The sequence below is a fragment of the Brienomyrus brachyistius genome, chromosome 4 (assembly GCF_023856365.1).
Source record: "Brienomyrus brachyistius isolate T26 chromosome 4, BBRACH_0.4, whole genome shotgun sequence".
Lineage (NCBI taxonomy): Eukaryota > Metazoa > Chordata > Actinopteri > Osteoglossiformes > Mormyridae > Brienomyrus > Brienomyrus brachyistius.
Window position 1 is genome coordinate 17,573,593 of NC_064536.1, and position 23,903 is coordinate 17,597,495.

A 23,903-nucleotide genomic window follows, 5' to 3' on the forward strand; every position below is an offset into this window, starting at 1 on the left:
TGTTCCCGGACCGACGTGAGCCAGACAACCGGCAGGATACTATAAGCCGCTACAATTGCTGTTTTGCGCGGATGTTTTGTGTGTATGTTTCGTATTTAATTAGTTTTAAGTATTAATGTGTTGGCTTGTTGGATGTGAACTGTGGGGCGCCATTGGGGAGGTTTGGTGCTGGGTGGTGAGGATCTGTTTTTAGGGCGGCAGGTCGGTGCGATACAGCGCGGCGTGGTCGCTTCGCCTTTTTAGCCCTTTTTAGGGGGGGGTGTTCGTCCAGGGCACTAAACAGGCTAGGACCGCCCCTGCGCACGTTTGGTATGTAGGTGATTTCCTGCTGTCCGTAAATAAAAGTGAAAGTATTTTAAAGCTGGAGTCTCCGTTTTGGTCAAACACTGATAAGATTCTGGAATAAAGACATCTTGCATTGCAAGGTAAGATTATATTTAAAAGATTCATGCTTATTTTATTAGTAACAGTATTAGTATTAGTAATTTTGACAACACTGGTGTCTGATCGGCAAATTTCTCGGCGGGTATGAGCGTTTAAGCCCATAGTTTGACTACATAGCTACGTACCTGATCATAAAATGCATACGTATCAACTATATAGGATAAATTCTAACTTGTAGCTCACGCAGCCCTCTGTGTATTTTAGACATAAGTACGATTCAGGTAGGTCAATAAAAACGGCGACCCCAAAGGTGTGTGTGTGTGTGTATATATATTTTTTTTAATTTCTCTCAGCAAGACGGTTAAAGACTTGTTCAACAGAGGTCTTTGTCTAATTTAAAAAAAAAAAATATTGTAAGGCAGATTTTGATAATAGAAAATACAGTAGAAATGGCAGATCTCATACCTTTCATTTTTATACCTGTATATAAATTAATAGAAGCAGCATCAAACATGCGCTCAATGGATCTGAAAAATAATGGCTTAATTTGATGTTAAAGTAACTTCGTCAATACAAATCAACAAAATTCAGTGGGTGGGTGATTTTTAATTAGGTGATTGGAAAGGAGCAGTCAGGACCTCAGAAGTGAGGCACTTTAAATTCAGTCATTCAGGCTAAATGGCAGGACACCCCCCATCCCCCATGTACCTGTTGGCTACCTACTTGTAGTTGAATCTCTGACTCTCGGTTGTATGAAACTCCTGTAGCACTTCCTTGTCAGTTTTGCTGTCATGGTGAATGTTCATTACAGCAAACCCAGGGTGTCGGCTGCCTGACAAACTTGCTTAACTTGTCGGTGCAGATTATTGGAATGATGTTGCATCATTTATTATTGTGTGGAACATGAAAGGTCGACCTACAGGCCAGATTTACTACTGAATTATAAACATGTCATGAGCTGGTACTTTGTGATCTTTTCAAACTGGTGAATGGTGAGTCCTTCGTCATCCACTAGTACGTTGCTGGCTGCGAAACTTGGTAGTGGTTATTAGTGGAATAGAGTAACTGTAACGTTTTTTTTTTTTTTGGTGGAAATCAAAGGATTGATCTGTTTTCCAGATTTAATAAATTATAAACATGCCAAAGGTCATAAAAATAAAATATACTGTGTCCAGTAACAAACTCACATTTTTCGAGCTGTGTGATCAATTCCCCCCAAAAACTAACAAATAATGAACAAGATTAATAGTTCATCCAGCTTTGTTTTGAGCAGGCAGAACCAGGGCTGGACTGGTAATCTGGCCTACCGGGCAAATGCCCGGTGGGCCGACGCACTTGAGGGCTGGTCGATTTAATATTAGTTTTTTTTTTTTTTTTTTAAATTGGCCAACGACCGGCCCATAAAGCAGGGACATCGGCCCATTGGTTCATTTTCTATACTGACACTGGGCTGGCCTAATCATCTCTTAACAGGCTCCACCCCTCCCTCTCTGTTTCTTGTGTCAGATGCAGTCAGTGGCTCAGAGCCGGAAATCAGTGGATTTAGGATGGAGAAGCAAAAGCGCAAGGGGGGTGCAGAGAAGTTACGGGCCAAAAAAAATAAAAATCTAGAGGTTGATGCCTCAACATGTGCAAAAATAACCGACATGTTTAGTGCTGTAGCTTCGGTTTCCAAGCCAACAGTAACGTTACCTGACGACACTAAACAGGTGATCATAGCACATGGAGGAGAGGTGACTAGTCATGGCGGCACCCAGGCAGAGGAGCAGGTGTCTGACAGTGAAGTCAAGGAGGGACAGAGACAGAGTGAGCAGGAGGAGAGTGTAGTTGAAACGGTAAGCATGGTAGCTACATGATTTAACAGGGAGGGAGTGTTAAACAGGGCGGATGCAGCAGGATAGCGTGTATGGGCCTGGCTGGGCCACGAGGAAGATGATGATTTACCTAAATTAATGAATATTATAATTAATGGTGGGCCGTTATCGGTGTTAACGTGCTGTGTTAATGCGAGACTCTTATTGCGCGATAAAAAAAAAATATTGCCGTTAATCTATTCACAAAGTTGGGAGCTGGGTCTTATACTATGCAAGCTATGATGAAAGAATGAAAAAGTATATCAAAGACATCGCATTCGGAAATTATCACAGAGGTTGTGAGAGAAAAACACAGACATAGCTACATAGCATAGATATTCTGAATGTCTTTGGCAGAATTCAAATGATTAATTTCTAAATTAATCTAGATAAAAAAAAAAATCCATGCCCACCCCTAATTATAATAAAACAAGCTAATCGTTGTCACTATTATAAAGTCTGTCATATTATCAGTCTGTTACTGCACTAGCGACTCAGTCAGCTAATGTCAAATTACACAGCATAAGCTATTTTGCATTGTTTTTGTAGCTAGGTTAGCAGAATAAGTTAGCAGAGTCAACTTATTCAATTGCAACTTCTGCTGACTATTCTAATGGTGACCCTTTAAAACACATAACGGCCGTCGACAGCCCTTCTCTAGAAAAACTTAGATGATGCTATTTGATTATTTTAATTATTCAATCATTTCTCTCTGTCCTTATGTATAGTCAGTTTTTGGGAATGGAACAGTAGATATGCATATCTACAGGGACCGCAACGATGGTGTACTTGTTGGTTGTGTCCGACCGATTGTGTTGGCCGGTCTAAGCGAAAATGCCAGGGCCCTTTTTTTGTCCCAGTCCAGCCCTGGGCAGAACCCGTAATATTTTGTACTGATTGTTATGAGAAGTTAAACCAATGATATTTTTACATCTCCCACACCAACATGAACCAAGTATTACAAACCATAGTGCTGCAACAGCTTGGTCATTGTGACGTAGATGTAGCTATAATGAAGAATAATAATCAGCCGCTGACAATCTACAGTGTGACCTTCCTAGACCAGCCAGTGCAAAGCAGTAATGTGGCCATGCAGGTTATATTAGCCTAAGCTATGTGATCATATGTCTAAGACAGGATTTACATTAAGTGTATTTACACTGTATATTTAACAGCCGTGTAACGGTACACAGAACTTATGGTTCGGTACAAACCTCAGTTTCAGGTTCACAGTTTGGTGCAATTTCATTTTCACAGAAGCCCCAGCAGGAGTCATCGTGTCTGGATCGGCACAAAAATGGAGGGAGCTGCTTCTGAAATGACCCCCCCTGTGGAGTGTAAAACAAAGAGAACTGAGAGGTAAGACAGAACCTGTGTGTTTGAACTGCTTTTGAAACCAACATAAAAAAATCTTCCCAGAATTTTTGAAAGAGGGAGTAATCAAGTGTTCAATAATTCGGGTCTGTGGGGTAGATGATTTATGTTTATTCATGTATAAAATTTAATTTCCTTCAAAACGTCCTTTAATCGTATTCCAGCGACACCATCCTAGCACTGCTGCATCAATTTTTCAATAGATCTTTAGAGCACAAGACATACCTAGAAGTAACACCCGAATAAGACAGGAACACTGTCAGGGTCGTGTTGTGAAGAACATTGTGATTTATGGTAAAACGACTGTTACAGCCCACTAGCATGCATGTCTCTTTGGGTCTATAGTCAGGCCATAATATAAAAGCAGAAAGGGATCCTAGCCAGGGGAGGCTCAGTGTGGAACATGTTAATACGTGTAGATTAATAAAAAGACCTCGACATCTTCTCCTCCTTTTTCTTCCACAGTCAGCCAGTTTCTTTTACACTAGAGACAACAAATAGATCATCCATCCTATCAGAAATGGTCACAAATAGTGAAGTAGAGCATAAACAAACAAATACATATATAAACAAATAAACCAATTAGGGGAAAAAAGCAACAACAACCAAGTTTAGCGACGGAGGATGTAACAATGATACTAAAACTCATACTGAAATCTCATTTTTAGGTGAGACAATTTATTTGATATTAAAGCGAACTGTAAGCAAGCCTGTTTGCATCAAGAGCTTCACAGCAAACAACTGAAAATTTAATGTAACTCATTAATGTACTGTCCACAGTATATGGATTATATTTATATAATGAGGATCTTTCCTCTCACTGTCCACAGTGTCCTGATGGAGAGACCAGGCTCACCTGCACTCAGCTATGTTTCCATGAAGAGTGATGAGTCAATGGAGCGAATAATCAGGTTCAGAGAGGGACGTTTTCCTACAGATCAAAAGTAAATGTGCAGATACCCTTTTGCCCTGCAGATACCCTTCTGTCACACATCACTCCTGCCACTTTCCTCCTCTCACTCCACGCTGCCTGTTTCCTCTTCTTCGCTTCTCTACTGCATTCTCCATTACTTTGGACAGTTGGCCTCAAGAATCTAATGTCATCCACCTTCACTGCTCCTACTCCTTCCCACCACACCATTCCATCTCCTTCCCTCTCATTTACGCACATGCGCTTCATCTTGCTCCTACTGACTTTCATTCCCCTTCCCTCCAGTGCATCCCTCCACCTCTCCAGGCTCGTCTCAACCTGCTCCCTCCTCTCATGACAGATCACAATGTTGTCTGTGAACATCATAGTCCCTAAGGACTCTTGTCTGATGCATTTGTCATTGCAAACAGGAAAGGCCTAAGAGCCGATCCTTGGTACAATCCTACCTCCACCTTGAACCAGTCTGTCATTCCTACTGTACACCTCTCTCCTGTCACACTGTCCTCCTACAAATCCTGCACCACCCTCACATCAACGGTGCCTGTAAATAATGATTTACTATATCCTGTTCAGTCATCAAAGGAAACAAAAAACAAGCTATTTCTTTCTTTACGAAAGGTGATATTTAAATTGTTGCTGATCTGGATGATAATAAATGTGATATTTATGTGATGCACATCAAACTAAACAAAAGCATTTTGTTAATCAAAATTAAAATGAAACCAAAAGTGTCAGACATGAACCCTAAATTGAAATTAAAACAACAAAATTCATAATTGACTGAAATGAAATAAAATCGACTAGAAACAAAAATTAGTGGTTTCTACATAAAATCCTGCCTAGTGTCAGAGTTGGCGGGTAGTGAACGGGCAGGCAGGCAAAAGTCGGGGAAAATGGGGATTTATTAAAGGGAAGATGGCTACAGGGAGAATGGGACATCACGGACATAGACTAACATCAATGACGGACAACAGGCAGGGCAAGACGTGGACTCAAATAGACAAGACTGGGCGAAAATAAACGGACACAGCTGGGCAAGATCGGGGAAGCACACGTGGATAATCGAGGGGCGTGGCACACACGAGGAGCGGACGAGCCGGGCATGACACCTAGAGCCTATCGCACTATATTGTTTTATGAGATGTTCCTCCTCTAAATAACCGATGATCAGCATTACATTAAGCATGTTAAACTGAGAAAATCACTTATGCCCCCTTGATATTAAACCATGTTTCACACAGAGCTTTTTCATTCACATTTACATTTACAATATTTGGCAGATGCCCTTAGCTAGAGCGACTTACATAAGTGCTTTTCCGATACTAGCTCAATAAACAAAGATCCATTAGATCCATGCTTCTCAATTCATTCCTCTGGGACCCCCAGACAGTCCACATTTTTGCATCCTCCCAGCACACCGCCAATCAAGAACACTGTGCAAAAAATGTGGACTGTCTGGGGGTCCCCAGGACTGGGTTGAGAAAGACATGGTTTAGATTAAATATGGGCATGCAGTAACCTGATTGCAAACACTCACTGGCACTAGGACAGAATATTTGCTGCTGTTCAGTCCCGCAACTGGTGGAGTTTGATGGCCGACATTGTGCATGTTTTGCTTACACACGTGAGTGATGTAACTAACGTTAGTAAAAGCACATGTGCTAATAGAGAAGATAAATTAACAGTTAATGCAACAAAAAGTAAAAGCAACAAAATGCCTTTGACCGGAATCTGATTAAACAATGGAGAGCTGGGGTGCTAATTGTGTGCAGTTCAGATTTGTAAATCTAAGCTAATGGCATTAAAGAGGAGCTGGCCAAAATTATGTTTTTGAGGCTGATAGGGGCTAAAACTTTTGTCTTACTGAAAGATTTGCTTCAGCCAGCTAACAGATTCGCTGAAATTGTAGAAATTTTACAGGGATATTTTTTGCACAAAGAAACATACCAGAGTGGTTTAGGTTTCATACAAGGAAACGGGAAGAGGGAGAATCCATTAAGTACAGTATGTGGCTGAGCTGAGAAAAGTGTCTGGACATTGAATTGAATGAATTGCTGTGTGATAGATTAGTGGGTGGGTTACGGAGTGAGACAATCCAACAGCACCTGCTTACAGAAGACCCCCCTCATCTTTAAAAAAAAACCATACAAAATGATGTATGATACTGACTCAGAAGAGGAGCTACTGGTCAAAGTGCTGAGAATAAAAGGCGGCACAACAGCCTATGGTGTCACACTACGGGCGGAGGGACATCCAATCAAGATGGAGACTGACACTGGTGTCACGGTGTCATTCATGGCAGAGAAAATATTCAGGGAAAAGCTGAGTTACATTCTGCTACATGTACAAGGCTCATGATGAAGACCTACACCAGCGAGACTGTCCCCAAGACCAGAAAGGCAGAGGTCCTGGGGGAACTGAGCAGACAGAGGGCCAGACTTCCCAATTATGTGGCTAAAAGGGATTACCCAGCATTGATGGGCCGGCCATGGTTAGAGACCATTTGCCTGGTCTGGATTAAAGTGAACAAAGTGTCAGTGGATGAGACGAGGCCTTCAGCAGTGCTGAGGCGACATGCAGTGGTGTTCAAGGATGAACCAAGAAGCATGAAGGGGAAGAAGGTCAAGCTGCAGGTGAAGCCTGGCACCACACCATGCTTCATGAAGGCCAGCATTGTCCCCTAGGCACTGAAACATAAAGTCAATGCAGAGAAACAGAGACTGGTTGAGATTGGGGTTATTGTACCGGTACCACGTGGCCAGTGGACAACATCATTGGTGTTGGGTTATATAAATAGATGGGTCATCTTACCTGTGAAGGCCTTTAATGTGACTTTAAACCCTGTACTATCCTGTTATTGAAGAACTTGTTTCTGGGTTGTATGGTGGAAAGAAGTTTAGCGAAACTGATCTCAACCAGGCCTTTCTCCAGATTCATGCAGAGGAAGAGTTACAGGAATGTCTCACCATCAGCACACACAGAGGGCTTTACACATATCAACACCTTCCATTTGGTGTTACTTGTGGCACTTGCATTGTTCCAGATAGACATGGATCAAATCTTGAGTGGTGTCTCTGGGGTGGAGACATACTTGGATGACATCCTAGTGACTGGTAATGATGGTAAAATTGTAAATGGATTGCATTTATATAGTGCATTTTTTCCACTCCCTCCAGAACTCAAAGCACTTTACAGTTTGCCTCACATTCACCCATTAGTGGCAGAGGCTGTCAGGCCTGCTCTCCAGGAGCAGTTTGAGGTTTAGTGTCTTGCTCAAGGACACTTCAATGGGTTCGGGAGGAACCGGGGCTCAAACCTACAATCCTCCAGTTGCCAAACAGCAGCACTACCTCCTGTGCCACCATTGCCGCAGGATAGGAAAGAACATGAATCTGGTAAAGACCCTGAGGAGACTTTGAGTGTAAATTATGAATGCAGCAGATCAAATGTGATTTCTACGGGTCTGCAAAGGTTCTGGCCCCCAAGAATGTGAGCCAGCTGAGGTCTATTCTTACTCTTCTAAACTACTGTGGGAAATTCATTCCACAGCTGGATAGACTGATAAAGCCTGTGATGAGCCCCATCTTGGGTTGTTCCACGCCTTGCACCTGTAGCCTCTGGGATAGGCTCCGCACCTGTGACCCTGAATAGGATAAGTGGCTTCAGAAAATGGATGGATGGACAGACCGCTAAAGCCTCTGCATGAGCAGAGAGCAAATCTGGAGAGCAAATCGTGGTCGGGGTCAGATGAGTGTGAGGCTGTGACCACATGGTGCTAATGAGCTAAAGGGTATTGGTACATTATGACCCATCTTTGCCACTCCGACTCGCCTGCATTGACTCCCCATATGAATTAGCAGCCATGGTGTCCTGCACCATCAGGAGAAGAGAAACCAAGAGCTTTTGCTTCAAGAATGTTGAGAAAAACAGAAATGAAATATCAACAAATTGAGAAAGAGACTCTGGCCAATATCACAATTAAAAAGTTGTACACTTACCTTTCTGGATGAAGGGTCACCCAACTAACTGTACTGACCAGCTGGAAAATCACGTAGCACCTGAACCCGCAATATAAATTTCAGGGTGGAGACTCGTATCCCTGATTGGACTCTTCCGATGGAGAACAGACCAGCAGATCTCCTCCTGAAAATTATCCAGCACATCAACAGGACAACAACCATGGAATTCACCCTGCAGTAGGTACAAGCAACAGGGTATAGCAAATAAAATGTGCTGGATGTTAAGGTAGCTGCTTCAGGGGCAGATTAACTTCTCTGGGGGCTCTAGGCTGACATGGGTAGGGGGTCCCTATGCGGGCAATTCCAGCTATTTTTTGGAGTCGAAAGAGAAAAGGGATGGAATTTAAAACAACATGCTAATCAAAGTGTGGGATGTAATAGTGCACTGTGGCAGAAAGTCATTTAAGTCATGTTAATGCAAGAGGGTGCCACAGGCATAAGTTTTTCTTTTAGATTTTTTTTTTTGCTTTTTGTGCTGCAGAATAAGGAAAACACCTGAAGAAAAAATGGTTTGAAAGCAACTTTTTATATAAATGTACATACCTGAAATGGAAAACACTTCGAAATCTTAACATGCTATTAGTTTTAATTTGTTGAATATATTGTGAGTATATCGACGATGAGCCCTGAATCTTATATCAAACCAAATTGTGAATAGACTGTATCATTACACCCATAACCAGAAATAAAACTTACCAATCAAGGTGGGGGCAGGACGCGTTGGTAAAATTTGGGAGTGGATGTCACACCTGGGGATCGATGGGTCAGATTTAAGATTTTTATTGATCTTACTATTTTATCCAAAACATTCTGGCTCTGGATTGTTAGGTTAATTAATTTGAAATCTGTCTGAAATCATGTTAATCACTTTACTTGAAGTGACCTGTAAATGTTACTGAGAACTACATGCCAAACCGTCTCTCCTGTCTACTACCTGCTGTCTCTCTGTGCTGCCACTAGATGTCACTGCTTCTCTTATACTGTCATAAGCAAGCCGATGTCAGGTAGCCGCCCTAATGAAATAAGCTCAGAATGTGGATGGCAGTTACATCTATTTAAATACAAATGTAGGTTATTATTTCCCCAAGCAGCAGCAGTGGTGGTCAGTGTCAGTGCAGGACCTTTGTCTTTCCATAAAATGCCTATTTTAGCGGCGGCACAGAGGGCAGCGCTGTGGCTTCACCCCCCCAGTGTTGGAGGCTGAGCCCCCTGTCTGTCTGCAGCTGCTCGCTCTCCCTCTATCACATGGGTTTCCTCCTGCCGTCCAAAAACATGTTTTTAGGCTACTTTCTAAATTCCCCGTGACATATGACAGCCTCTGTGCGTCTGTGCCCCGTGATGGACTAGAATCCCCCTCAAGGTGAACCTGTATCCTAGGCCTTCTACTGACTGAGCAGACCCTCCCCACCCTGCCCCACCCACAAAATGGGATAAGTGGCTGGAGGATGGATGGATTAATAGATGGATATTTGTGTTTTATTCACAGGGACCGAGTGAAAAGATGTAATTCACATCCACATAGAGGAGACTTATCATCCATCTTCAAGGTGCATTTATAACTCTCTTTGAGAAATATAACTGAAGTATATTTCCTAAAATTTTATCAAGATTGGCATACATCTTCTGCAGATGTACAATATGTAGTTCATCCTGTCAAAGGAATGATATTTACAACTAATTCACAAGTGAAATAATGAAATGATATGGTGCCAGGAGTGATAATAATTAAACTGTACCTGTTCATTTCAGTTACTGGAGAAAAAAGCTCAAACGTTTCTGAAGGATGAGCTGATGAAATTCAAAAGGTACCTGGATCAGAATGACCCAGAATGCTCTGAGCCTCAGCTGGAGGAGGACAATGACCTGGACAGTGATGGTCAGATGCAGAAGACCTGTGGTAGAGAGGGAGCTCTGAAGATCACATTGTACATTCTGAGGACCATGGAGCAAAATGATCTCGCTGACATGCTGGAGAAGAGTAAGAGCTGTACCTCATTCTGTGTGTGTTTGATTTGCCACAGAGAAAGAGTCTATGAAAAAATATGTATTAAATTTCAGTTTATCATTAAATTTGATTTAATTTGGCTAATATTAGTAAAAAAAAAAATTTTGAAAAGCTTTTGCATTTTCTCTCATTTTATTTCAGGGCATCTTCCATTGCAGTGTCAGCAAAGACTCAAATGTAATCTGAAGCAGAAATTTGAGTGTGTATTTGAAGGGAAAGCTAAGGAAGGACAGCCAACACTTCTCAAAGAGATTTACACAGAACTCTACATAACTGAAGGGGGAGCTGGAGGAGTCAGTGATGAACATGAAGTGAGACAGATTGAAACAGCATCCAAGAAAAGGCTAGCAGAAGATACTACAGTCAAGTGCAATGATATATTTAAACCCTTATATGGGCGTGTGAAACCTATCAGAACTGTACTTACTAAAGGGGTCGCAGGTATCGGGAAAACAGTCTCTGTGCAGAAAGTTATTCTTGACTGGGCAGAAGGAAAAGCAAACCAGGACATTCACTTCATCTTTGCTCTTCCTTTCCGGGACCTGAATTTGATTAAGGATGAATACAGTCTGATTGATCTGCTTCACCACTTTGTTCCAGAACTGAAATTGCTTGAATCCACTGAGCTGTGTAGGTACAAGGTTTTGTTGATCTTTGATGGTCTGGATGAGTGTCGCCTTCCTCTAGATTTTCAGAACAATGAGAGCTGCTTTGATGTAACAAAGAAAATGTCACTGGATGTGCTGTTGACTAACCTCATTAAGGGGAATCTGCTTCCATCCGCTCTCCTCTGGATAACATCCCGGCCAGCAGCAGCCAGTCAGATACCTCCTGAGTGTGTCCACCAGGTGACAGAGATACGAGGGTTCAGTGATGCCCAGAAGGAGGAGTATTTCAGGAAGAGATTTAGTGATCAGAGCCTGGCTAGCAGGATTATCACACATGTGAAATCATCAAGGAGCCTCTTCATCATGTGCCACATACCTGTGTTCTGCTCGATTTCAGCCACTGTCCTTGAAAGGCTTTTTAGTGAGTCTGACAGTGGAGAAATTCCAAGGACTCTGACTGAAATGTACACACACTTCCTGATCTTTCAAGCGAGTTTAAAAAATGACAAGTATATGGAAAACTATGAAACCAAGCTTAATAAATGCTCTAAATCTGGCAAGGAATTCCTTTTAAAACTTGGTAAACTGGCTTTTCATAACCTCAAGAAAGGCAGTCTCATATTTTATAAGCAAGATCTGACAGAGAATGGCGTTGATGTCACAGAGGCTTCAGTTTACTCTGGAGTGTGTACAGAAGTCTTTAAAGAGGAGTATGGGTTGTACCAGGAGAAGGTGTACTGCTTTGTGCATCTGAGCATCCAGGAGTATCTTGCTGCTTTATACGTGTTTCTGTCAAACTCATCAGCTGGCCTGCTGAAGACTGCAGTGGATGAAGCATTGAAGAGCAAGAATGGACATTTGGACCTCTACCTCCGCTTCCTCCTTGGCCTCTCAACAGACTCCAGTAAGAGTCTGTTACAAAGGCTACTGGGCCAGACAAGAACCAGTTCACATAACAGTAAGAAAACAGCTCAATATATCAAGGAGAAAATTCAGGAGAATTTATCTGCAGAAAGGACCATCAACCTGTTCCACTGTATGAATGAACTGGGTGACAATTCTCTAATAGAGGAAGTACAAAGATACCTGAGTTCAGGAAGTCTTTCAGCAGCAGACCTCTCACCTGCACAGTGGTCAGCTCTGGCCTTTGTGTTACTGATGTCAGATAAGGAGCTGGATGTGTTTGATCTGAAGAAATACATCAGATCAGATGAAGGTCTTCAGAGGCTGCTGCCTGTGATCATGAAATCTAGGACAGCTCTGTAAGTGATCTTACATACGTCTGTTGCTAAAGAAGTACAGATGTTATTCATGATGCTGCTTTTGCATCTTATAAAAACAGTTACAGTGTATTTATACCAGGGCTGTCCAATCTTATCCGCAAAGGGCTGGTGTGTATGTCGGTTTGCGCTGCAACTCCCTAATTTGATTACTAATCTGAGGACTGATTGGCTGAAGAGTCCTCACACCTGGGTTTGAACAGCTGACCTACATGTTATCCCAAAATCCTGTATACACACCAGCCCTTTGTGGATAAGATTGCCCACCACTGATTTATACAGATGGTTCACGAGTGGTATGTGAGTGTTATTGTCTGCATTTGTGTTAATATGATGGAGTTCTAATCTGGGAGCTTCCTGAAGACTGCTGTCGCTGACTGCTCCCTGGTGCCCTCTGGTGCTTTGTTTGCATTGTTTGAAATACATATGTATCATATCATATTCCATCCATCCATTTTCCAAACTGCTTATCCTACTGGGTCACGGGGGGTCCGGAGCCTATCCCGTAAGCAATGGGCACGAGGCAGGGAACAACCCCCGGATGGGGGGCCAGCCCATCGCAGGGTACACTCACACACCATTTACGCACACACGCACACACGCACTCCTACGGGCAATTTAGCAACGCCAATTAGCCTCAGCATGTTTTTGGACTGTGGGGGGAAACCGGAGTACCCGGTCATGTTACCATATTACGTTAATGTGTTAACGCTTGTAATTAACGTGGAGATCTTAACGCGCTATTTTGTTTTTAAAGCAAATTAATCCTCTAGAGTCCGCAATCCTGCCCACAGCATAAAACAAAAATCTCGCCAAAACGTCTCAAAAAACGCCCCGAGTTTTTGTCTTAAACACATAAAAAACATTTGCAGAAAGCTTTAACAGTCTACTTTATATATATATATATATATATATATATATATATATATATATATATATATATATATATATATATATTATATATATATTATATAATAATGTATGTAGAAACTAAATATATATTTTGAGCTTTGTAAGGAGAATAAAAAGATCAAGATCATCCAGTGTCTGCATCACAAAGCAGGGCTGATCACTCAGCCATTTGCAAATATGGCGATTTTTATGATAATGACACTATAATCCCACATTTGTTAATGAGTTAAAAAAACATGTGAAAACTCCCATAAACAAGAGCACATATCTGGGTTCTTTTTACACTGACTGAGGAGCTTCAACCTTTTATTTTGTGATATGAGTTATCACTGAGGAAATACTATTACGTCTTTAACTTTACAATATTTACTTTAATAATGCAATAAAATTACTTATACTGTATAGCTCACGCAAATGATGCAGCTTGCGCATTATATAACATTATATAATGTAAATGGATTTATAATAAGGATATTTTAGCTCCATAATAATCTGGACCCCAGATGTTATATTGCGTGGAGGGAGTGCGCTGTGCACCTGTTACCTCTGGGATTGGCTAAGGACCCCACAAACCTAACTAGGACAAGCAGTTACAGGGAGTGGATGGGTGGGTGTATGGATGGAAGTAAAGATTTGTTTTAATTACGGATATCATAGGATAACTCATATTTAAATTTCCCAGTAAATGAATGGATGTTAGACCATGTTCACTCTCATGCCCTTATTCAATCTGGCTCTGTAAGACAATACAGAACAGGATTTGGGAATGTATGACTTATGAAAATGTACAGCGAACAGTGAAAATACGCAGTAAACTCACAGGAGAAGCTGTATTGTACCAAAATCTGCTTATTGATACAATGTGTTCTTCATGTCGGGGAACATGAGGTATATCAGAGGATTAATTTCTTTTGAAAAAAATTATATATAAACATATATATGAGATATACGAGATATAGCTGTGTTTGTGGTGTATGTATTTTTATCTTAACATGTTTCCTTTTCCAGGCTGGACAGCTGTAGACTCACAGAGACATGCTGTGAAGTGTTGGCTTCAGCTCTCAGATCAAACTCCTCTCAGCTGAGAGAGCTGGACCTGAGTGACAATGATCTGCAGGATTCAGGGGTGAAGTTGCTCTCTGCTGGACTGGGGGATTCACACTGTAAACTGGAGATATTGAGGTCAGTATTACTGGGTATTTCACATAGTAATCTGTAAATATTGAAATCTTTATTGGAGTCATTACATTTACTTCAAACTAATACTCATAGTGGTGAGGTGTTTTTATTTATTGGAGAGATATTGTCTGTCTCTCTGCAGGCTGTCAGGCTGTAGAGTCACAGAAGAAGGCTGTTCTTCCCTGGCTTCAGCTCTGAGGTCAAACCCCTCACACCTGAGAGAGTTGGACCTGAGCTACAATCACCCAGGAGACTCAGGAGTGAAGCTGCTCTCTGCTCTACTGGAGGATCCCAGCTGTAAACTGGAGAAACTGAAGTGAGTACAGAATGTGTGTCTGTCCTGCTATAGACTCCTGTATGTGGAGAAAATACAACAATTAAATAAATGGATACAGCGGTACTATGTCATTCTGCTTCTGCTATAGTGTGGACCACAGTGGAGAGTGCAGGACCAGACCAGGGTTCTATAAATGTAAGTTTGTTTGCATGTGCTTATTCTACTACTTTATGATAGCATTCATGCAATTATTGAGATATATGTTTGCTTTTTTATGCTGTATGTAGATGGATTTGCATGTTGTTGTTCAAGTGAATTTCTCTGTCAGTGTGTGTGTGTGTGTGATTTCAGACAACATCCAAAGATTTAAAAAAACATACAGTGCAAAACAATTCATTCATTTGTCATTTTTTTCTTGCTTTTTTATATAAAAAAACAGCTGGTTTGGGTTTAAAGGTGACTGTTTTCTAAAATAAAAATGGCAGTCCGGCAACATTTGTAGTAACACATTATGTCGTCTTTCTGCTTGTGTGAGTGTGTAACAGGGTATAATTTATTCTGGTACAGTTATATATCTTTAATTTTAAAAAAAGTTCACGTTTGTTTTTCCTGGCCCTGCACTGAATGTACTTTTTTTGAGACTCGTTAAAATTGTCCTCAGACAGCATTCATAATGTTCCCCAAATTGTCTGTCAGATCAAACATTTTGTTTTTATTTGACCAACAACAACAAACACAATACAATCAATTTAAACCAGAGTACATGCATTCGGGCAAGAGATAAAATAAATAAATAAAATATATATGTATTTATACGTGTGTGTGTGTGTAATGCTCGCATCACTTTCTCAAAGGTGGCAATTTCAGGTCCAGAAAGTAAAAATTCAGATCATGATGATGATTTACTTTCAACCAACCAGTTGAGCATATAGAGTCACAGTCACAGAGTACTCAACTGGTTGATTGAAACAATATCTTGGTTTGGATTTTTACTTTCTGGACCTGAAACTGCCACCTCTGCACTTTCTTATTTTTACATTTCGAAATGACTTGCAGGTAGGTGTCAGGATCGTGGGCAGACGGGCAGGAAGCAGGCAAGGCAGGCGAAAGCCGGGAAAAAGGGGATTTATTCAAGGGAAGAGCAGGGCAGGACAGAACACCAGCACTCACATTAACAAACATCAATGACGGACAATGAACTAAGGAAAGACAGGGACTGAAATAGGCAAGACAACTGGGTACGATCGGGGAAGCACACGTGGATAATCAGGGGGGCGTGGCACACACGAGGATCGTACGAGCTGGGCATGACAGTAGGTCTTTACCAAACCTTCTATCAAAGTTAGGACTTCACCCAGGTCATTTTGCTTTATATATAATGACCTAATTCAATTATCAATTAATTACAAAGGATAATTCTATATTGTTAATAATTGGATTAAAATATTACATCTACTTCTTTAAAACTAATATCAAAATTGGTATGTGTCAGGGTTTGCTGGTGAGACGGGTGATTGCTCTGGCAGGCAAGCGAGCAGGGAGCAGGCAAGCAGGCGAAGTACGGGAAAAATAACGGGGCTTTAATAAAGATTGGGATGGGCAGGACAGAACACCAGAACTTACATTCGCAAACATCAATGACGGACAATGAACTAAGGCATGACAGGGACTGAAATAGACAAGACAGAGCAAAACAACACTGTACAGCTGAGTATGATCGGGGAAGTACACGTGGATAATCAGGGGGGCGTGGCACACACAAGGATCGTACGAGCTGGGCGTGACAGAGGAGGCAGGGTGAGGGACAGACGGAGGGGAAGAGGAGAGAGTTGGAGGGAGCACCAGGGAAGGGGACGAGGGAGCTGGAGGGGACACCGGTGCGGGCAATGAGAGTGGGGGAGCCGCAGCCAGGGGGCAGGGCGGGTGGGACCCTAGCCCTGCGTCTGTGTCCTCTCCCCTTACAGGACACAGACATGCGGTGTCTTGGCTGGGGTCGACCTCGCCGGGGCGAGGGCAGGGACATCCCCAGAAGGGTCCCCGAGGGGTCCCATTCAAGCTCCTCCACCTCCAAGGAGGGAGGAGCGATGGTCTGACTGTCTGGGACCTCCTCGGGGACCAGGGCAGGAGGGACAGGAGCTGGAGGGACAGGAGTGACAGGGGCTATAGTCACAAGCAGAGGCGGAGGGAGCGCCTCGGGCGTGGGCGCGGGAGCTGCTGCAGGCAGAGGGAGCGCCTCGGGCGTGGGCACGGGAGCTGCAGGCAGAGGGAGCGCCTCGGGCGTGGGCGCAGGAGCTGCAGGCAGAGGGAGCGCCTCGGGCGTGGGAGCTGCAGGCAGAGGGAGCGCCTCGGGCGTGGGAGCTGCAGGCAGAGGGAGCGCCTCGGGCGTGGGCGCAGGAGCTGCAGGCAGAGGGAGCGCCTTGGGCGCGGGAGCTGCAGGCAGAGGGAGCGCCTCGGGCGTGGGCGCAGGAGCTGCAGGCAGAGGGAGCGCCTCGGGCGCGGGAGCTGCAGGCAGAGGGAGCGCCTCGGGCGCGGGAGCTGCAGGCAGAGGGAGCGCCTCGGGCGTTGGCGCAGGAGCTGCAGGCAGAGGGAGCGCCTCGGGCGCGGGAGCTGCAGGCAGAGGGAGCGCCTCGGGCGTGGGAGCTACAGGCAGAGACGGCTGCTAGTGACGGCAAGGTCGGCCTCCAGTCCTCCAGTTCCCCGGCTAGGAGAGAAGTGGGGACGAGCGCGCATGCTCCCAGGACGATCGTCGAGGCGTGTAATGACTCACTGAAGAACAAAGCAACCTACAACCGATAATGGGGGGGACTTCAACATGCTTATGAACGGCATTATGGATAGAATCCCAGCAAGATCAGGTCAACATACCTACTGCTTACAGTTCTTCTGCCACAACTTTGATCTAATATACATCTGGAGAGTTTAAATTCCTTCATATAGCTCTTTTCTTGGGGAAACAAAGACACAAGCATTCAATCCAGGATAGATATGTGGCGCATTTAATCTGAATTAGAAAATAAAACAAAAAAAGTTTAATATATCTATCAATCTTAATAGACCACAAAATGATTATGATCCACATTGGACAAAGAGTTTCTTCATTTAAAACAAACGTAATAATAATAACAATAAGCTTTTTATTAAGTTATAATGATCTGGTTAAAAACATCCATCCATCCATGCATTTTGCATTTTCCAAACCGCTTATCCTACTGGGTCCCGGAAGCAATGGGCACGAGGCAGGGAACAACCCAGGATGGGGGGCCAGTCCATCGCAGGGCACATTCACACACCAGTCACTCACACATGCATTCCTACGGGCAGTTTAGCAAGTCCAATTAGCCTCAGCATGTTTTTGGACTGTGGGGGGAAACCGGAGTACCCGGAGGAAACCCCACGACGACATGGGGAGAACATGCAAACTCCACACACATGTGACCCAGGCGGAGATTCGAACCTGGGTCCCAGAGGTGTGAGGTGAGGCAACAGTGCTAACCACTGCACCACCATGCCGCCCCTGGTTAAAAACATTCAGGTGCTTATTGACAAAGCCATCAGAAACTCAGCCATAAAGAAAGGGAAGGAGCTAGCCTTAAAGAAAAGGGTTAAAGTCGAAAACATAGTGGAGAGCATCTCAGCTGTTAACAATGACACAAAAAGAAGTTCAAGTGATATCATGGAACTTGGAAGACTACAAGCTGAGCTAGATGACATCTACAATGGAAAAGCTACAGGTGCATTTGTATGCTCTGTGGGAGTTGGATGGAAGAAAAAGAGAACAGTAGATATTTCTTTGGGTTCAGTCTCGCATCAAATTCAAAATATTATTTCTCACTTCTAAAACTCTCTTCCACAATCTTTCTGTAACAGCTCTTTCTTTAAATCTGAATTTCTTTTCCATGTTAATTTTTCTACTTTCTCTTCCTAATTACTAATTCCTGATTTATTTATTTATTTAATTGTAAAGCAACTTTGGGAATGTGAAAGGTGCTATACTGTATAAATTTAAGGTATTATTTATTATGTATTATTTGGGCTTGAGAAAAAGAATTTCCAAATGAATTTGACTATGAGACTGAAAATTGGGGAAACAATTTGTGATGATTTGAATTTATCTGAAGCGATTGGTAAATATTTTAGCAATTTGTATAAAGCTGTTGACCACGATTATTGCTAGTAACTATTTCACTCTCGACAGGATCCAGTAGTGGCTAGTGAACAGTTTAAAAGCATTTTCTGTTTATTTATGTTTAATTATACGGTCTTTCTATATCACGGATTTTCACCTATCGCTGGTGGGTCTGGAACATAACTTCCGTGATAGGCGGAGGATCACCTTAAATACTGTTATACCTAAACCTAATAAACATATGTTAATAATTGATAATTTCCTGTTGTGCGTGTGTCTGCCCGTGACTTGTGTGTACCCTGTCTGATCCACGTTGTGTATTTAGCTTGTGTAAATCTCCCACCGTGTGTGCACCTTACAGTTCAACGTCTGACAGCCTTGGATTTCCACCCTGTGTGGTTCGTTCGGTACTCGTTGGGTGCCTGTTATAGTCCTTTTAAGGACTGCTAATAAAGAGCATGTTTTTCCCCAGCAAGCAAGTCTCCTTGTCTCTCTCTGCTCCCACGATGCCTTGGTCCACCCAGCGCTACACTGGTGTCAGAAGTGGAATCCCGGAAGTGATTCCATTGGTGTGGCTGGGGCAGGCACTAATTGCCATCATCCAACAAGCTTGCTTCAGCTTTTCGGACCTCAAGGCAGCAGAGAAGCAACAGCATTCCATGAGAGATGCGAAGCTCATCTGCTGGTGCTGCAGGAGAGTAGGGCACCTGGCAGGCATGCCACTGCCCAGAAGCTCGCACCAGAGCCTCCAGCAGATGACCAGGGGATATCAGGGAAAGGGAGGCACCCTCTGCTCCATCCAGGACACACAGGACCCACACAGTGCACCCTTACGCCGCTCCTGCCTGCCCACAAAAACTTCAGCAGAGATGATGTCGGCTACCGAGGAGGGCGGGCACCACAGCACACTGCAGCCGCTCACTGGCCATCAAGGGCTCCCCACTTGTCAGTGACGAGAAGCCATGGCGCAACTCTGGCTGCGAGCATGACCAGCAGTGAGCGGAGGCTGCTCTGTTGGAGTGGGAAGAGGTGTGCCACAGCTGGGAGGCCCAGCTCGCCAAAGAGCACCGCAAGCTTGATGAGCAGCGAGAGCGGGACCATCAAGACCGGGAGCTGCTGTGGTGGGAGTCCATGGAGCAGGAAGGGCAGGAGCTGGAGCAGCTGTGCAGTGAGTTGGCCAGCTTGGCAGAAATGCCTGGCCAAGGCAGCAGAGATGGGATTGCGTGGCCACGAGATGGTGCTGCTCAGCCAGGAGGAGGTGTGTCATGGCTTGGAGACCCAACTGGCTGAGAAACACCGCAAGCTGCAAGAGGCGGAAGTTGCGCTGTGTGGCCGGGAAGTGGCGTGCTGTGCTCTGAAGGCCCAGCTGGCCCAGGAGCGTGGCAAGCTGGCAGCTCAACCAGAGCAGGGCAAGTGACTGCGTGAGCCCCTGGAGCAGGAGCTGCTGTGCAGGGCAGCCTGACCCTGTGAGCAGGAGGCCATGTGGCAGGATCAGCCTGCCCCACAATACCAGGGCCCTAATAAGTGGGGTAGGAAGAAGAGCCGGGGCCATGAGGGGGCCGCACAACCAAAGCAATCCCTTGAGAAGGGAGTCTGGCTGTGGGTTGGGGGTGGTGGTCGCCAGGACGGTTGACCTCTTAGGAAGCAGCAGTATATGTTTTATGGGACCAGCGGGGCGCATGTCCCAGCATGCCCTGCATGCCATTGTAAATAGCCCTCATTGTTGTTGCTGTTGTCAGTGTTAATGGTTGCATTTCCCTGTTGTCGCACGTGTTTGCCCATGTCTTGTGTGTTCCCTGTCCAATCCTTGCGTGTATTTAGCTTGCATGAATCTCACATTGTGTCTGCACTTTACAGTTTGGTATCTGACTACCTTGTGTTTCCGCCCTGTGTTGTTGGTTCGGTACTCCTTGGGTGCCTGTTGTAGTCCTTTAAAGGACTGCTAAGAGTATGTTTTTCCTTGGCAAGCAAGTCTCCTTATCTCTCTTTGCTCCTGTGATGCCTTGGTCCGCCTGGTACTACACTACTTTGCCTCAGTCTATGCTTAATGCTGCTGGAGGGAGGTGAGTGCCCAAAATGGTTTGAAGGAAGTTCAAATTTTGAAGTTTTAGCAGTAATCTGTGGTGTACAATTTAATGGTTAATATGTTTGATGAATATTGTTTGTAATTTTATTTACCTGTAATTAAGTCTCTTAATTTAGCATGCACAGCATTTTGGCACGTCTTCTTGTCCATTTTCCATTTTCTGAGGTATTTTGCATTATGGATGCTGCAGTTAGTTGACACAGTCGATGGTATCAATGCTGAAAATGCGTCGGACATAAATATTTTAAATCAACGCATCTTCTATCCATTCATCCATCATCGTAATCGCTTAATCCCAACTGGGGTCACAGGGGACCCCAGAAACTATCCCGGGAACGACGGGCGCAGGCGTGAACACACCGCAGGGTGCACACAAACACACAATTACAGGGTCCATTAAGACTCACTAATCAGCCTACCCTGCACACTTTTGGTCGACGCATCTTTTTTTAAATTATTTTAATGAAATTACTATTATGATTTCTAACACGCTTCAGTTCATTATAACAAGTTACAATATTATACTCTAGGTTACACCGTAACCTAAATGCAGAGATCTGGGAATATCTGATGAATATCGAACCCACTGCTAACTTTACTCCAGTTTATTACACATGGATTGACGGTGCCAGTGCCAGTTACTGCGCATCAGGCTTGTTGGGACCAGTGTTATAATTGTAAACTTAAATGAAAACGGACTAAATAAAAGAAAATAATTTGCAAACTGAAATAAAAATTTAAATATTTGCAAAAAAATGTAAGAGTTTAATCAGCAAAAAGCAGCGCCACACAACCAGCATCTTTTTACCTTGTTTATCCACAATATCTCCTCTTTTTAATGATATTGTGTTTGCTGAGCTGTCCCCTTTTTGGCTTCAGTGCTTATGGCTTCTATGATGTACCAAAATATTCACATGTGGCCTACCTAACTGAATTTAATAAGTATAAGGATACGGCGAATTTATTCAGACTACTAAGTTTTGGGTGTCACAACAGGCATCTCATTAATATTTTAGGGATACTGCAAATTTGGTTATTGAAATGCGGGCAAATATAATGTCCGTATAGAACTGAAAAGCCGGCGCCTATTATGTAAAGCCCGTAAAGTATGTAAATGTAAGTATATAATTTGCAGTAACATACATTTTGTTGCTGTCAGTATAAAATTAACGTAAATTAAATGGTCTCTGATTTTCTGGAAGAAAATTAATCATTTAAATTAATCAACTAATCGGTAAAATAGTTGACTGATTAATACATAGAAAAATAGCCATTGATGGCAATGAAATTCACATACTTGAATTCCTGCTTCGTTTTTATATTTTATGTATCTTACAGAATAATAGAGCGCAGGCTAAAGTGCAGTTGTGTCTCACAGCGCAGGGGGCAGCCGGAGCGCCGCAGACTCGGGCGGCTACATGAGTATATTGCAGAGGTGGAGATTTCAAGTCCAGAGAGTACAAATCCAGACCAAGATCCAGATTGTTTCAATCAACCAGTTCAGTACTCTGTGACTGTGACTCTTTATACTCAACTGGTTGGTTGAAAGAAAATCCTGGTCTGGATTTCTACTTTCTGGACTGAAATCTCCACCTCTGGTATATTGGGAATAAAATGTGTGTATTGGAGCAAGTTCTGTGTTAGTGAGTGTGTGAGGTGTGTCAGTGATAATGATGGAGATGCTGGGTTTCGTCATGGGATTAATTACTCTTCCTCTTCCCTACAGACTCCTGCCAGCTGACGCTGGACCCCAACACAGTGCACAGCCTCCTGTCTCTGTCAGAGGGGAACAGGAAGGTGACACGGGGGGCAGAGCAGCAGCCATATCCTGATCATCCAGAGAGATTTGACTGGTGGCCCCAAGTTCTGTGCAGAGAGAGTCTGACTGGTCGCTGTTACTGGGAGGCTGAGTGGAGTGGAAATGGAGCCTGGATAGGAGTGACTTATAAAGAAATTGGGAGGAAAGAATGGAGTGATGACTGTGAGTTTGGATTCAATGACAAGTCATGGATGCTGATCTGCTCTCCTGACAGATACTCTGTCCGGCACAATTCTAAAGAAAATGACATACTCATACAGCCCTCAGGTTCCTGTAGAGTAGGAGTGTATCTAGACCAGGTGGCTGGTACTCTGTCCTTCTACAGAGTCTCCTCTGATGGACTAACCCTCCTGTACAGCTTCACTTCCTCATTCACTGAACCCCTCTGTCCGGGGTTTTATGTTCATACAAACTGTTCCGTGTCCCTGTGCATGCTGGGATAGCTCACTGTGTGCTGGAGGAATCATTTTTACCTTGTCAGAGTGTCACATGTTACTGCTTCTCCGTGGCAAAAAGTAAAATCTCTGCTTTTTAACTAGTATAACCCTTTTTACTCTATCTGAAGTGTGACGTATGTTAGACAAAAATAAATGACTGGGTTAGGCAAGCTGAACAAACACAAAAAATGACTTTTTCTCTCTGATTAAAATCTAATTTAATCCTGATGAGTGGGGGGGGGAGCTTTTCCCCTCCCCTTATATATACATTTTATATATTTCTGTCTATATATTGTATTTGCTACCTGTACGCTGACAATAAAGGCTTCCTATTCTACCCAATTAATGTCCTGGTTCAGCACTGCTCAAAACATAACTGAGGCAACTGTGTAACATGTATCATATAATGCAATTAAATAAATACACTTTACTGCAAATGAATATAACTAACATGATTAGATTATGTCACGCCCACACAGGCGGACACCACCGGCTGCGGCTCGTTACGCGTAATGAGTCTAGAGTTAAAACCAACTAGAAGTCACTTGCCCGTTGCGAAGTATTGCGCTGATGTTTAGAAGCCATACCGAGCACTCTCTTGTCGATTGTCTAT

General features: G+C 43.4%; 2 protein-coding genes and 1 long non-coding RNA gene across 6 annotated transcripts in view; 2 read left to right on the forward strand and 1 right to left on the reverse strand.

Moving 5' to 3' along the window:
• Positions 1 to 23,903, forward strand: part of LOC125740118 (uncharacterized) — a 353,638-nt gene that overhangs the window by 34,446 nt on the left and 295,289 nt on the right. The window lies entirely within an intron of this gene.
• Positions 1 to 23,903, reverse strand: part of LOC125740114 (NACHT, LRR and PYD domains-containing protein 12-like) — a 341,935-nt gene that overhangs the window by 16,104 nt on the left and 301,928 nt on the right. The gene's annotated exons all lie outside the window — the stretch shown is intronic.
• Positions 180 to 23,623, forward strand: LOC125740116 (NLR family CARD domain-containing protein 3-like). 3 transcript variants are annotated; one of them, XM_049010933.1, is made up of 11 exons: positions 180 to 425; positions 2,094 to 2,219; positions 3,495 to 3,596; positions 4,442 to 4,555; positions 10,048 to 10,108; positions 10,311 to 10,539; positions 10,708 to 12,436; positions 14,375 to 14,548; positions 14,688 to 14,861; positions 14,971 to 15,017; positions 22,761 to 23,623. In XM_049010933.1, exons 3-11 carry the CDS (start codon positions 3,535 to 3,537, stop codon positions 23,294 to 23,296), a joined length of 3,126 nt encoding a protein of 1,041 aa, XP_048866890.1. In that variant the 5' UTR covers positions 180 to 425; positions 2,094 to 2,219; positions 3,495 to 3,534; the 3' UTR covers positions 23,297 to 23,623. The 3 variants fall into 3 exon arrangements, with proteins under 3 accessions (XP_048866890.1, XP_048866889.1, XP_048866892.1); XM_049010932.1 differs by lacking the exon at positions 2,094 to 2,219; XM_049010935.1 differs by lacking the exons at positions 180 to 425; positions 2,094 to 2,219; positions 3,495 to 3,596; positions 4,442 to 4,555 and adding an exon at positions 7,677 to 8,738.

What these genes read in the sequence shown, in the direction of transcription:
- LOC125740116 (XM_049010933.1), top strand. Translation starts at nt 3,535, where the DNA reads ATGGAGGGAGCTGCTTCTGAAATGACCCCCCCTGTGGAGTGTAAAACA. An exon ending in CGTTTTCCTACAGATCAAAA is followed by an intron (nt 4,556 to 10,047) that starts GTAAATGTGCAG and finishes TTTTATTCACAG; the next exon opens with GGACCGAGTGAAAAGATGTA. An exon ending in CGCTGACATGCTGGAGAAGA is followed by an intron (nt 10,540 to 10,707) that starts GTAAGAGCTGTA and finishes ATTTTATTTCAG; the next exon opens with GGCATCTTCCATTGCAGTGT.